This window comes from Ursus arctos, unplaced genomic scaffold (assembly GCF_023065955.2).
Source record: "Ursus arctos isolate Adak ecotype North America unplaced genomic scaffold, UrsArc2.0 scaffold_7, whole genome shotgun sequence".
Taxonomy (NCBI): domain Eukaryota; kingdom Metazoa; phylum Chordata; class Mammalia; order Carnivora; family Ursidae; genus Ursus; species Ursus arctos.
Genome location: NW_026623089.1, coordinates 69,822,691 through 69,834,861, shown reverse-complemented (window position 1 = coordinate 69,834,861; position 12,171 = coordinate 69,822,691). Strand labels below are relative to the sequence as shown.

General features: G+C 40.2%; 1 protein-coding gene across 2 annotated transcripts in view; it reads left to right on the top strand.

Moving 5' to 3' along the window:
• The window catches only part of TARBP1 (TAR (HIV-1) RNA binding protein 1), an 85,274-nt gene that overhangs the window by 5,422 nt on the left and 67,681 nt on the right, over positions 1–12,171 (top strand). For both annotated transcript variants that reach the window (XM_044386052.3, XM_026504147.4), the window contains exons 2-8: positions 1,056–1,153; positions 2,581–2,650; positions 4,774–4,922; positions 5,810–5,862; positions 7,573–7,670; positions 10,430–10,565; positions 11,138–11,234. In XM_044386052.3, the coding sequence (XP_044241987.2) occupies positions 1,056–1,153; positions 2,581–2,650; positions 4,774–4,922; positions 5,810–5,862; positions 7,573–7,670; positions 10,430–10,565; positions 11,138–11,234 (701 nt within the window). The remainder of the gene's footprint in view (positions 1–1,055; positions 1,154–2,580; positions 2,651–4,773; positions 4,923–5,809; positions 5,863–7,572; positions 7,671–10,429; positions 10,566–11,137; positions 11,235–12,171) is intronic.

Sequence of the window (12,171 nt, the reverse complement as noted above, 5' to 3'; positions counted from 1 at the left end):
TTGAGTCCCGTTTTGGGCTCCGAGCTTGGCAGGGAGTCTGCTTGAGGATTTCTCTCTCTCTTCCTCTGCCTCTCTCCCCCGCTCGCTCATGAACTCTCTCTCTCTCTCAAATAAATAAATAAATCTTAAAAAAAAAATAAGGAACCCTAAATCTGAACACATAAGTGGTGCTTGCTGACCGTGAACTTCACTGTGAGGTGATCTGGCCAAGCCCCATGGTATTGGGTAATCTCTGATGGCAGCATTGCCACGTCTTTCCTCTTCGACTGGCCAGATTCCACGGAGACCTTCCAGTCTGCTGCTGCACAGTGAAGGCCTGGCCAGCATTCTGGGACCCGAGGGGCAGAAGAGGTCTTAGCATCCAGGGTGCATCCATGTTCACTTACTCCCGACCCTAGTAGGATCCAGTGCACCTTAATCCAGAGACCCACAATTTTACCTGCTCCAGGGAATAAACTCCAGGCTTTTTCCTGCTCAGAGCATAGGAAAGGGCACAGAGGGTCTGTTTCTTAAACACACTGAACAAAATTCTCTTTAGCCTTGCTTTTCGCCTCCACTTACAGAGTAACTTTGGCTGCCAGTTCCTTAGGTCTGGGGAGATGTTCAAGTGTAAATCAGTTTTTTTTCTTGGCTTTCCATGTGCCGCTTTATATTCACTTTTCTTGAGTCTGCTTGTTTTTCTCTGATTTTCAAACTAAATTTCACTGCTATTGTCTGCTCCCCCGTTTTCGCCATTCTTCTGGGTTTTTGCCTTCGAAAAATCCTTGACTGTTACAGTGAGGTTCTTGGGGAGAGAAAGTAGGGTTTATGTGTTCAAATCCATGATTCTAACCAAGAACTCTAAAAGCAGTAATCGTAATTAAAAGAAAAAAAAAAAAAACCTTCTGAGATTCATCTTAGCCCAAGCCTCCTATCTAGGCTTTGATAAGGGATGCCCTCCATTATTAGAGAATACAGTATTTGCTAATAGTGGCATTATTTTAAAAATGATTGTCATTAGAAACTTATAAAATCTACAAAAGGAGGAACTAATTTTCTTTTTTAAACCATGTCAGGCCCAAGTCTGTTTTGGTGGTCTGAGAAGAAGAAAGATGAGCTTCTAAAGTTTTGGGAAAACTATATTTTAATTATGGAAACTCTAGAAGGAAATCAGGTAAGTGTTTTCATATTTTAACAAATCCTATGTAGATGTAGTTTTAATTTTTTTCCAACATTCCGTAAACGCAATGCAGAAAGACCAATTTGGATAAAGCATAATAGGATACAAATGTACTTTGTTTTCTGGCATAAATGCAATTTAAAACTGAATGTTAACTTAGGAAATTAAAGCATACTTTTAATTGACTTAAATTGTCACTCAAAGAGTTTTAGTCTTACTAGTTCTTCCCTTGACATTTACTTCTGAAGTGTTAGTTTTTAGTTTCTCAGCGTTATGAATAATCTTCAAAGAAATACAGACTTAGGAAAATGTTACTTAAGGCAATTTGAGGTAAATTGTTATGTAAATAACTACCTGCCCTTCCTCCCTTTCCTTCCTCCCTTTCCTTCCTCCCTTTCCTTTCTTTTCCTTCCTTCCTTCCTTCCTTCCTTCCTTCCTTCCTTCCTTCCTGTTTTAGTTTTTTAGAGCTGTGTGTACTGGTCCTGCAAGTGGAAACTTAAAAAATCATTTTTAGTTAACTATGAATTGGTTTTTGTAGAATTTTTAAGTTGACCAGAATCTCTTAAGATGACCTAATCCAGTCCAGTGGTTCTCAAACTTTAACACTCCTTAGAATTACCCAGATGGCTTGTTAAAGTACAAATTGCTGGGTCTGGTCCCCAGAGTTCCTGATTCAGTAGGTCTGGGGGCGGGGCCTGGGAATTCAGGTGTTTCTCAAGTTCCCAGATGACGCCTCTGCTGCTCTGGGGTCACTGGTGGAGAGCAGAGCCCTTGGTGGTGCAGGGCCTCCCGGTCTGTCAGCTGTAGACCTCCGAGGGGCTGGCCGTCCGGATACTCATTGTTAGCTGTCACCCCAAATGTGTACTAGGCATTGTTCGTGGACTGAAATAAAGAATTACTCATGGGCTAAATGTACATGAGGAACAAAGAAAGCATTTCCAAATTCAGATGCACTTTTATGGTTATCCTTCATCTGCAGATACTAAGGCCCCCCATGATTTATTTAAGAAGCTCTACAATTTACCTGTATTTACCTACACTAGTCTGGCCCTGCTCTGCATGTGTGGCCTTGAACATCACTTGAGTGACTCGGGGGAATATTTTTTTTGCCCTCTTGGTATTCTGTTGGTATTATCAGCCCTACCTATTTCCCAGGACAGTTGAGGATTACATGACATGATTTGTGATGCTCACTGTACAAATGTGACATTACTGTCACTGTATCCTAGGGCGTATTCATTAGCTTTGCCACGCTCAGTCTCATAGACCGGAATTTATGGAAGAATCGGGCACCTTCTGTGTAGTAGGGCTACTGTTGTACAATAGATGAAAATAAGTTTCATGTGAATTTCTAAAGTTTTAAAGTTCATCTGAGTTTTTAAAGGGTAGTTTTTATTTCATATGGTTTTTTTTGTTTTCAGATCCACGTGATAAAGCCAGTTTTACCAAAGCTAAACAGTCTGTTTGAATATGCAGTGTCAGAGGAAAACGGTAATGGTTACTTGTATTTTGATTTTTATAACATTTATAGCATCCCCCCCCTTGATTTTATAACTAATTCTTACGCATTATAGAGACTTTGGAAAGACCATCAAAGTGTAACACAGAAAAACACGCATCTGCTGCCAGGAGAACAGCTGTTAACATTCCAGACGCGTGCCTTCTGGACTGATCGTTCGTAGCGTTCTGTCTTACTGAGCAGTATGTCCAGACGTATTCACCTGTACCCTTAGTCTTTGAAAACATACCTCTGAGTGGCTGCAGAGTTTTCTGTAATTTAGCGTAATTTAGCAGTATGGTTAATTTTGTAAACTTCTGATCACGGAACATTTCAAACATTTACAGAAGGAGAGGCATATGTAAAGTGAGCCCCACCACCCAGCATCCGCAGTGACCAGCACGTGGCCGGCTTGTGCCTCCACCCTCCATAGGCCCCCCCCCCCCCCCGACTTCTTCCCCCTCAGCAGATCGTGGTGTCTGTAATCATTTGTATACACCCTTAAGATAAGGGTTCTTTAGGAATGTTTTCATGATGGGGTACTTTACCTTGTTAATAACGGCTCTTTGGCATTATATATTTTAACTGCTTTCCGTTCTTATTCTCTATCTCTGTTTCATTGTTCGTTACTTTTCGGGATTTCAGTTATTATTCTGTATCTTGGACATTTTTAGAAAGATTCCAAGATATAACTTTAAGTGTGGTTTTCAAGCCTTTAATCAGTACTGTGTTTTGAGAGCTTCTTAGGAGAAATAGACAGAAACTGGAGCTTCCTAAAATTATTTTATGAGACACCATTTGTATCAACAAAACAGCTAAATGCAGGCTGACAGTGTTTTGTGTGCGTATGAATGATACACTGCGGCATTAGCGTGTTTACCCGTGAGAATTAACCTGGGTAAATGGGTTTTAGTGCCTCCTCCAGATAATTACAACTTTAATAGTTCGACCCCTTAGGAGTTGAGCTTTATCCAGTCGAGCGCTGTGGTGGTTTTCTGAGACACTGGGATTTTTCACAGACCGTAAGAATCTATAGTCACCTGAGGCTAGAATTTAATTGAATCCTGTTGTGACTTCACGTATGCATTTACTATTAAATGATTCTCTTATTCCCACGTTTTGCCCACAGCTCTTGGCAAACCAAATCAGATAGCAGTGACAGGTTTGGAAAAATTACCGTTGCCAAAGCATTGAACAAGCAAGCATCTTGGTGTAAAGTACAAATAATGGACCATTTCTAGAATGTCATGAGTTAAAAATGCTGAATGATTTTTTTTCTAGAAGAATTAAAAGATATTTCAAAAGAGTTAAAAAATACCTCTGAGGTACATATTTATTCTGTTTTGGGTTTTTTTTTTCCCCCACTCATTTATATATTGAATAGAGATTCACTTAATGTCCAGTATATGCTAAGTGCTAGGGATAAAGTGGTGAGACAGATATACTATTTTTCACTTAATTTTTGTCTCTTTTCCATGAAAAAAAAGTTGTAATGATAAGTTCTATGAAGGTACCAAACAAGGGACTGAAATGGAATATACAGTGAGTGGGGCCATCCCTTAGAGAGGGTCGTCAGGGAAGGCCCACCCCAGGAAGGACATCGGAGCTGAGTTGAGACAGCAGTGTGCACAGAAGCCCTGACGTGGGGCCGAGGACCGGAAGGACCAGCATGGCACAGGGTGGTGGCTGTGGGAGGCGGGGGTAGCATCGACGCTGTTCTCAGGGTCGCTTCCTGCCTTGGTCAGATTTTCTTGCAAGAGTATGAGAAGCATACTCTTGAGCAGAGGAGTGACAGTTTCAGATTCTGTGGGAAAAATGGATGGAAGTAGGGTGACAGAAGGGTTGTTTGACATCACCCCAGATCTGAAGTTCCAGCCCACGTGCATGGGGTAATAGTTAACCTCTGTGCACTGTGGTAGCGGTAAAGTTGCTTGCCGTCTTTGTAAATGAAACTGCCTGAATGTGGTTACACCGTCGGATAGGTCTGTAAAGTCACTGTATGTTGTAACGAAGTTAACGTGTCCATGTGTAGCTGTGTGTGTTTATGAATCTGTCGTCTGTGCGGAGCCACAGAGTGTGAGAATCTGTGTCAGCGTCACATGTTTTATCTCCACAGGGTGTTGGCTCGTGCACCCATCCTGGCATATGTGTATTTATAAAAGAATGTTTGAAAGTGAAAATAAAATCCTGACCAAAGAAGGTGTTATCCATTTTTTGGAGCTGTATGAAACAAAGATCCTTCCATTTTCACCAGAGTTTTCTGAGGTAATGACAGCCTTTTTCTTCCCCCTTGCTCCCTTTGTCAAGAGATGAGAGGTAAAGACATTTGTTGCATCATAATGTGATCTTCAAAAAATATATACTAGGCTCTCTCAGAGCAAGTGACATTTTATAGATTTGCATAATGATGCTGTTGTCACAGTTCCGAATCTCTGAATTATTGCTGTTTAGGGATGCTGTTCCCCCAGTTCTGAGCCAATGAATTATTGTTAGCTACTATATTAAGCAGAGATTGCCTTTTGAGCCATATTTATTAGCATCTGTACTTCCCTTTGTCAGAAATCACACAAAGCAGAGACAGAATTATAGCTGTGATTTTAAGTCTTGTATTGCCAGTGAGTCACATGATTACTTAAGGTAGAGTAATTTACCCTCACGTAGAGGTACCCTAGGAAACCTTCCTAACTCATAACAGGCTGTCATGTTTTGTTACGTATCATTTTCCACCTTCTCCCGTCCTTCCTGCATTTCCTGTACACTTGCTTTTTTGACCCAATGTCTTGTAATATTTTTGAAAGCACAGTTTTTTCCCATTTTATTTTCCAGGCACAGGGGTTTGAGCACAGTTTTGTTTTTCCTTGTAACTGCTTATTTTCCACTGGGTGTTTCTTCTTTGGGCTCCTTTCTTCCTTGCTGGCCCCCCATGATCTCTCTTCCTCAGTTTTTATCAGGTGGGAAGATTCTGTACATATTTGTTGCGGTGGCGGAATTAAGGTACCCTCCAGCATTGCCCTGAATTAGCCCGCAGCGGAAGGGATCAGCTTTGCTCAGAACAGCTCGCCTGCAGCCCTGCTGGGACGCGCAGCTACGGCAAGCCGGCTTTTCAAAGTTGCACCTGTAACTTAACATCAACTACATTTTTTTTGTTTCAGTTTATTATTGGACCATTAATGGATGCGCTTTCGGAGAGCTCTCTGTACATCAGGTAAACAAACATCGTGTCATCTAGCAGCCATGTAGGAATATGTCCTCGATGTAGAAGCGTAACATGTTTGCGGAGTACGACCAGGCTGTTGGATGCATTTGGTGCATGACACATATCGCCGAACAGACATTCAACTTTTTCTTGCTGTGAAGTCCCTTCTCTATGTGTGATTCTTCTTGGTCTTCTTCTTTTAGTTGTATCAAGTGTTCCTTCTTTTTGTTTGTTCGTTTTCTTGGTTTTGTTTTCTTTCTTACCTTGAACCCTTCCACTCTTAGAGTTTATGGAAAGTATATCTTGCCAAGCTTATGTTCTTCCCCTTGCTCTGATTCCTGCTGTCTTGGAAATTGTGGTGACTTTGGCTAACCAGCATTCTAAACTTTCTTTCCTTTTTTTTTTTTTTTTTAACTTTTTATTTGGAGTTAAAAGTTGTGAGGATAATAAAAAAAATCCCATGTACCTTTCGTCCACATTCCCTCGATGTCAACGTGTCACCGTGTTTGCTTAATCACTCCTTCTCTCCCTGTGGGTGTACGTCGGTTTCCCAGCTCTGTCTGCTGAGTGGACTTACCCGTCTGTGTCTGTTTCAGGGTCTGTCTGTCCATCCGTCCGCCACCATCCATGTGAAAAACCTCGAGTTCACAGCAGTGCATCTGATTCTAGTCCGATGCCGCAGGGCTCGCTAACCTTGCCCTTTCCAGATCTGACAGAGGCTGCCGTGGTTGTGAATATGTCACTTCCTTGCCCCTTCTCTTCAAACAGTTAGACGGCGAGGAGAATTTGTCAGTATTGTGCCATAGCCTCATTTTTTGGCGTCCTCTGTACTCTTGAATTACACCTGCAGAATAGTCCCCTGCCTCTGATCTTTTGAAGACTGATGAACTAAATGTATACTTGCAGGTCTGTTCGGTGTACCTCTAAACAGACCACCCCCCTTCCCCCCCCACTGCCAGTTTCTTTGAAACGTTTAAATTAGTTTGTGCTAAGTTATACTAATACTTAATCCTATTTGATAAATACTGAAAGAGCATAGCAGCGCTTGATTTGCCAATTAGTTTTCAAATAACTCATTACTGTTGAATAGTTCTGTGAAGCAGTTAGACAGCTGGAGAGCAGTAAAACCTACTTGGTTCCTCTAAAGGAGCCGACAGACACGTTTATTGTGAAATGCCTTCAGTTTTCTCGCACTCTAATGTGTTCAATTAACAGATAATGTTCCTGGCGGAAGCATATAGCAAGAGAAGAACATGACTTTAGTAGATGTTAACAATTAAATGTTCTTGCAGAAGTCATTAGTTACTCATATATGTTTTTCTATAAATGTTATTTTATTTAATACTTAAAGATTTAAAATCATTCGATTATATGTTGGAAATAATAAAATATGATTGAAAATGATCACTTTTAGAATTTTTTAAGATGATGCTATTTTAGCAACATTCATAGTTGTGTGTGTGTCAGGGAAAGTATCATAAAAAGGAGATCTATGTCTACTTAGAATGTTACAATACTAACTTATGTCCGTTTTCCTAGAAGGTCCTGACGTTTTCGTATTCAGAAGGATCTTCAGAATTTCACTGAAAAGTAAAATGCAGGTTCAGGAAAAGATGTTCTGATTGTTGTTGAAAGACGTTCGAGCCATAGTTCATTTAGTTTCAGTATTACTTATTTGTAAATTTTAAATATTTGTTTTTTTCCCTCATTTGTCTATAGGTCCCCAGGCCAGCTGATAGGAAGTGGTTCTCCATTGGGATTGAAATTACAGAAGTTTTTAGCCACTTATGTTTCTTTTCTTCCAGAAGAAATAAAGAGTATGTGTCAGTAAAGAGTTTTGAAATTTATTAGCTTTAAAATTTTTAGTATATTGGTGATAAGCGCTATCCTATGGCTATTATAATCAGTATTGTCAAAATTTTCGGGAACATACATATTTTGTCAGAATTATACAGGCGTTCATTGTCATTGGGTACACACTTTTGCCTTTATACATAACACGTATTACCAGTATCGAAATGAGGACGTGGGAGTCATTTTAGTACGTGTGCTGCCGTTGGCCATCTTTTCTAATTTTCTCTGTTCGCTTTCCAAAAATCAGTAAAATTGGTTGACGAAAGAGAGACCTGGGTTCAGGAAAAAGTTGTAAACACAATATCCATTGTGTCAAAACTGCCCTTCTGTAGATAGGAACCTGACAGGTAAAAGAAAAATATACTTGCTTCATGTAGACCTTGTATTTTAGAAATACCCACTTCTTCAGATTAGGGACTTATTTTCCTTTCTGATGAGCTAAGTTGGTAAACAAAGAGCAACATCGGTGTTACTTTGTTTGTTCAGCAGCAGAAGGACTTAACTCCCTGGGTCCTTTTTTTCACTCGTGTCTTTGTGGCCTATAAAGTGATCCTGGGTCTGCAACAGATACACATTTCCTTTTGTACTTTGTCTGCAAATAGGGTGAAGCAATGACTCAGGAGCCAGGCATTAAAAAAACAAAAAGATGATCCGTGTATCTCAACTTTAAGTTCCTAGAAAATTGGCTCTTTTGATTACTTCTTTAAAAAATTAGTTCATGGAGAAGGAAACTCAGATGTTCTGTAGTTTGCCAGAAGTCAGAAGTGTAAGCAGTCTGGGGTTTGCTTTGCTGACCATGTTGGCAGAGAGAGAGGATGGAGGTAGTGCCCCTGGGGTTTGAGCACCTGCTGTCCGTGGCCAGGGCCAGCACGCGGTGTATGCTTGTAAGTGTGTTGAATGAATGTGAAACAGAAGCTCGGCCATCGCCCTCTCCCCTGTGCCATGAGTGAGGTGTTAGGCAAAAGTGGGAACTTAATTAGTCCAACAGAAGAGAGGGCAACTAAAATGTTTACTCAGTTTGTACTTGGTACATTTTTCAGTCAACAGTTTCCAGTGAGTATCTTACATGTGTTGTGCTAGGTACTTGGAAGGTATAAGATAAATGCTATTTTATAAATAAATAACATAAAATGTTATTTTATAAATAAAACATAAAGCACGAGCTCCTTTTAGGAGCTTTTAAGGATTTCTTAAGTCATTCTACAGTGATGATCAGAGGAAACAGACGTTATCACTAATTCCATTACTTGAGTGTCTTTAAGAAATCACGTATTAGCAGAGAAGGCAGAACGGAGCACCTTCCGTTGGCATCTCAAGCTAGAAAAGTAGTGACCAGATCCAGGGTAGGTAAGAAATGGCGATGAGAGAGATCTCACGTTTTTGTACGCACAAACCAGAGGCCAGTTACCATCAGTAATTCTTATCCTGTTTTTCTTTAACCTCTCCCACACAGCACTGGTTTCTAACAGTAAAAAAAAATTGATTTACACCTTAAACTTATTTTTATTATTATAGCTGCATGGTTATCAGAATCTCTATAATATAGTAGAGTACTTATCTTACAGGAATGAGATTGAAGTAATGTTTTGTTTGGTTTTTTTTTACCCAATAGGTTTGAGCTATCATTCACAGACCATAAAACTCATCTTTTTAAAGTGTTCATTTCATTGGTTTTCAGTACATTCACAAAGTTCTAGGACCATCGCCACTAATTCCAGAATATTTTCATCACTCCCAGAAAGAATATTTTCATCACCCATCATCGATCCCTTTCCATTCTCCTTTCCCGCCAGCTTCTGTCATCCACTAATCTCCTTTCTCTACGGATTTGCTGATTCTAGACATTTCATGTAAATGGAATCCTATAATATGTGGCCTTTAATTTATGTCTGGTTTCTTTCACTTAGCATAATGTTTTTAAGATTCATCATCCATGAATGAGTCATGCAGTAATGATCCGTGTATCAATATTTCATTCTTTTTTGTGGTTGAATGATACTCCACTGTACAGATCTCTCACATTTATCCCTTCAACAGTTGTGGACATCTGGATGGTTTCCACTTTTGATTATTACGAAAAATGCTCTTGTGAATATTAACATACAAGTTTTTGTATGAACATACGCTTTCAGTTCTCTCGAGTATATACCTAGGAGTGGAATTGTTGGCTCCTATCGTAATTCTCGGTGTAACTCAGTTTAACTCGTGAACTGTTTTCCACACCGGCCGCACCATTTTGCATTCCCACGCGCAGCACTCGTCACTATCTGTCCTTTTGACGACAGCCATCCTCACTGGGTGTGAAGTTCTATCTCATTATGCTTTTTTTAAATTTATTTTTCTATTCAAATTCAATTAGCCAACATATAATACATCATTAGTTTTTGATGTAATGTTCAATGATTCATTAGTTGCGTAGAACACCCAGTGCTCATCATGTGCCCTCCTTGATGCCCGTCACCCAATTACCCCATCCCCCCACCCACCTCCCTTTCCACGACCCTCAGTTCATTTCCCGGAGTCCAGAGCCTCTCATGGTTTGTCTCCCTCTCTGATTTCTTCCCATTCAGTTTTCCCTCCCTTCCCCTGTGGTCCTCTGCACTGTACCTTATGTGTCACATATGGTTTTTGATTTGCATTTTCGTATCTACTGACTAATGATGTTGGGCAGCTTTCCGTGTGCTTCTTGGCAACAGTGATATTTTAAAACCTTTTCTTTCAGGTAGTTTCCTATTAAAGTTTATTCAGAAGATGACAAGTAGACATTGGTGTGCCATTCCCATTTTGTTTCTGTCTAAGGCTTTGGCAAACGTTCCAAGATGTAAAGCCCTGGGTATAGAAGGGCTTCTTGCTCTCAGGTAATTTACTCTGCGTTCACATGTGTTCGTATGTTCACATAGGGTTATCTGCAGTAACTTTCCATCAGTAAATTTTGTTTTCCCCTCTGCTTTAATCTATAGTGAGTGGTTTTAGTTAATATTGGCAGGGGGGTTTGAGCTCTTATTTTTGAGCTCTTGGTTTTGTATTAAGAAGTAAAAAATCTATTTATATGGTTGAACTAATTTTGTTTTATGAATTACTTGGATTTTGGTCATTTTAAAACAAGGCCAGTAAGGTTTTCTTAAATTATGTTGATAATGTAGAAAACTAGAGATAAAATACCGAACAGTAATATTGATTGCAAAGTATTTCAAAAAATATGAAATTCTTTAATAGTATCTTTATTTATAGTCTTTGAAAGAGATATATTTTATATCAAAATTGAGCTCTACCAGAGACCGTAATGGAAAATAATAGCCTTGAGGGTGTACTGACAGTGACTTTCTGCATTGGGAAGTGTAGGTACTGTAAATCAGCTTGTCAGTATTTACGAGTTACCGGAACTGTCTTTGGGACCGTGGACATGCATGTTTTTGTGTTTTGACGTCAGGGATGTTCTTCAGTGCACTATGACCACCCATCAGATTCTGCTGAGAGGGGCAGCTCAGGGCTATCTTCTTCAAACAGCTATGAATTTGGTAGATGTGGTAAGTTTATCTTTTTTTACTCAAGATACTTCAATTTACAAGTCTTTCTCCGTAAGTGTGCAAAAACGTGTCAACATAGCAGGTCTGTGATGCTGTCATTAGAAAGCCTTGCTCGTAAGGTCAGCCTGGTCCTTGCTGGAGGCCCAGAATGTAGATTTCGGGAGGGTTCCTCCTATGCTAACTGGGAAGAGGGATGGACTGTGCCCGGTGTTTACACAAGCAGTATGGTTTATACTAACACCGTCTTTCCTTCTCAGAGTCTGGAGTCTTGGTAGGTGCTCAGCAGAAGTGCCTGTGTGACCAGCTCCCAACAGAAACCCTGAGCCATGAGTCTCTAACGAGCTTCCCTGGTTGACAGCATTTCATACGTTATCACGGCTTGTTGCTGGGGAGATTAACCCAACTTGGGTGACTCCCCTGGGGAGAGGACTCTTGGCAGCTTTTGCCTGGTTTCCTCTGTTTCCACTTTTTCTGCACGTCTTCCTGTAAATTGATCTTCAAGGAGTATGTAGTATCTTTGTTTTTTACAGAGCCCCTTCACTACTATTGCTGAGAATAGGGTCTAGCATAGCTTTTCTGTGAAGAGCCAGAAAAAGTCCGTTTTTTAAGGCTTTGCACATCCCATGGTCTCTATTACAACTACTTGAAAGCCGCCATAGACAGTTTATAAATAAAGTGGCCGGGTGCCACTAAAACTTTATTTACAAAAGAGCTGTGAGTGGTTTTGCTGACACCTGGCCTAGAGCAAGGTATCTTAGTTCAAGATGTGCAGCCTTAAGGGGATGAAAAGATTGCTGTGGTTTTCATAAGACGGGGTCATTTTCATGGCTTTGAAAGCAAGCATCACTGTTCGGCTTAAGTAATTTCTTACAGAATGTTTTTGTTTTTGCTTTTAGACTCTGACCATCTCTTCTCTAAGATAGTAACCTTGATCGTA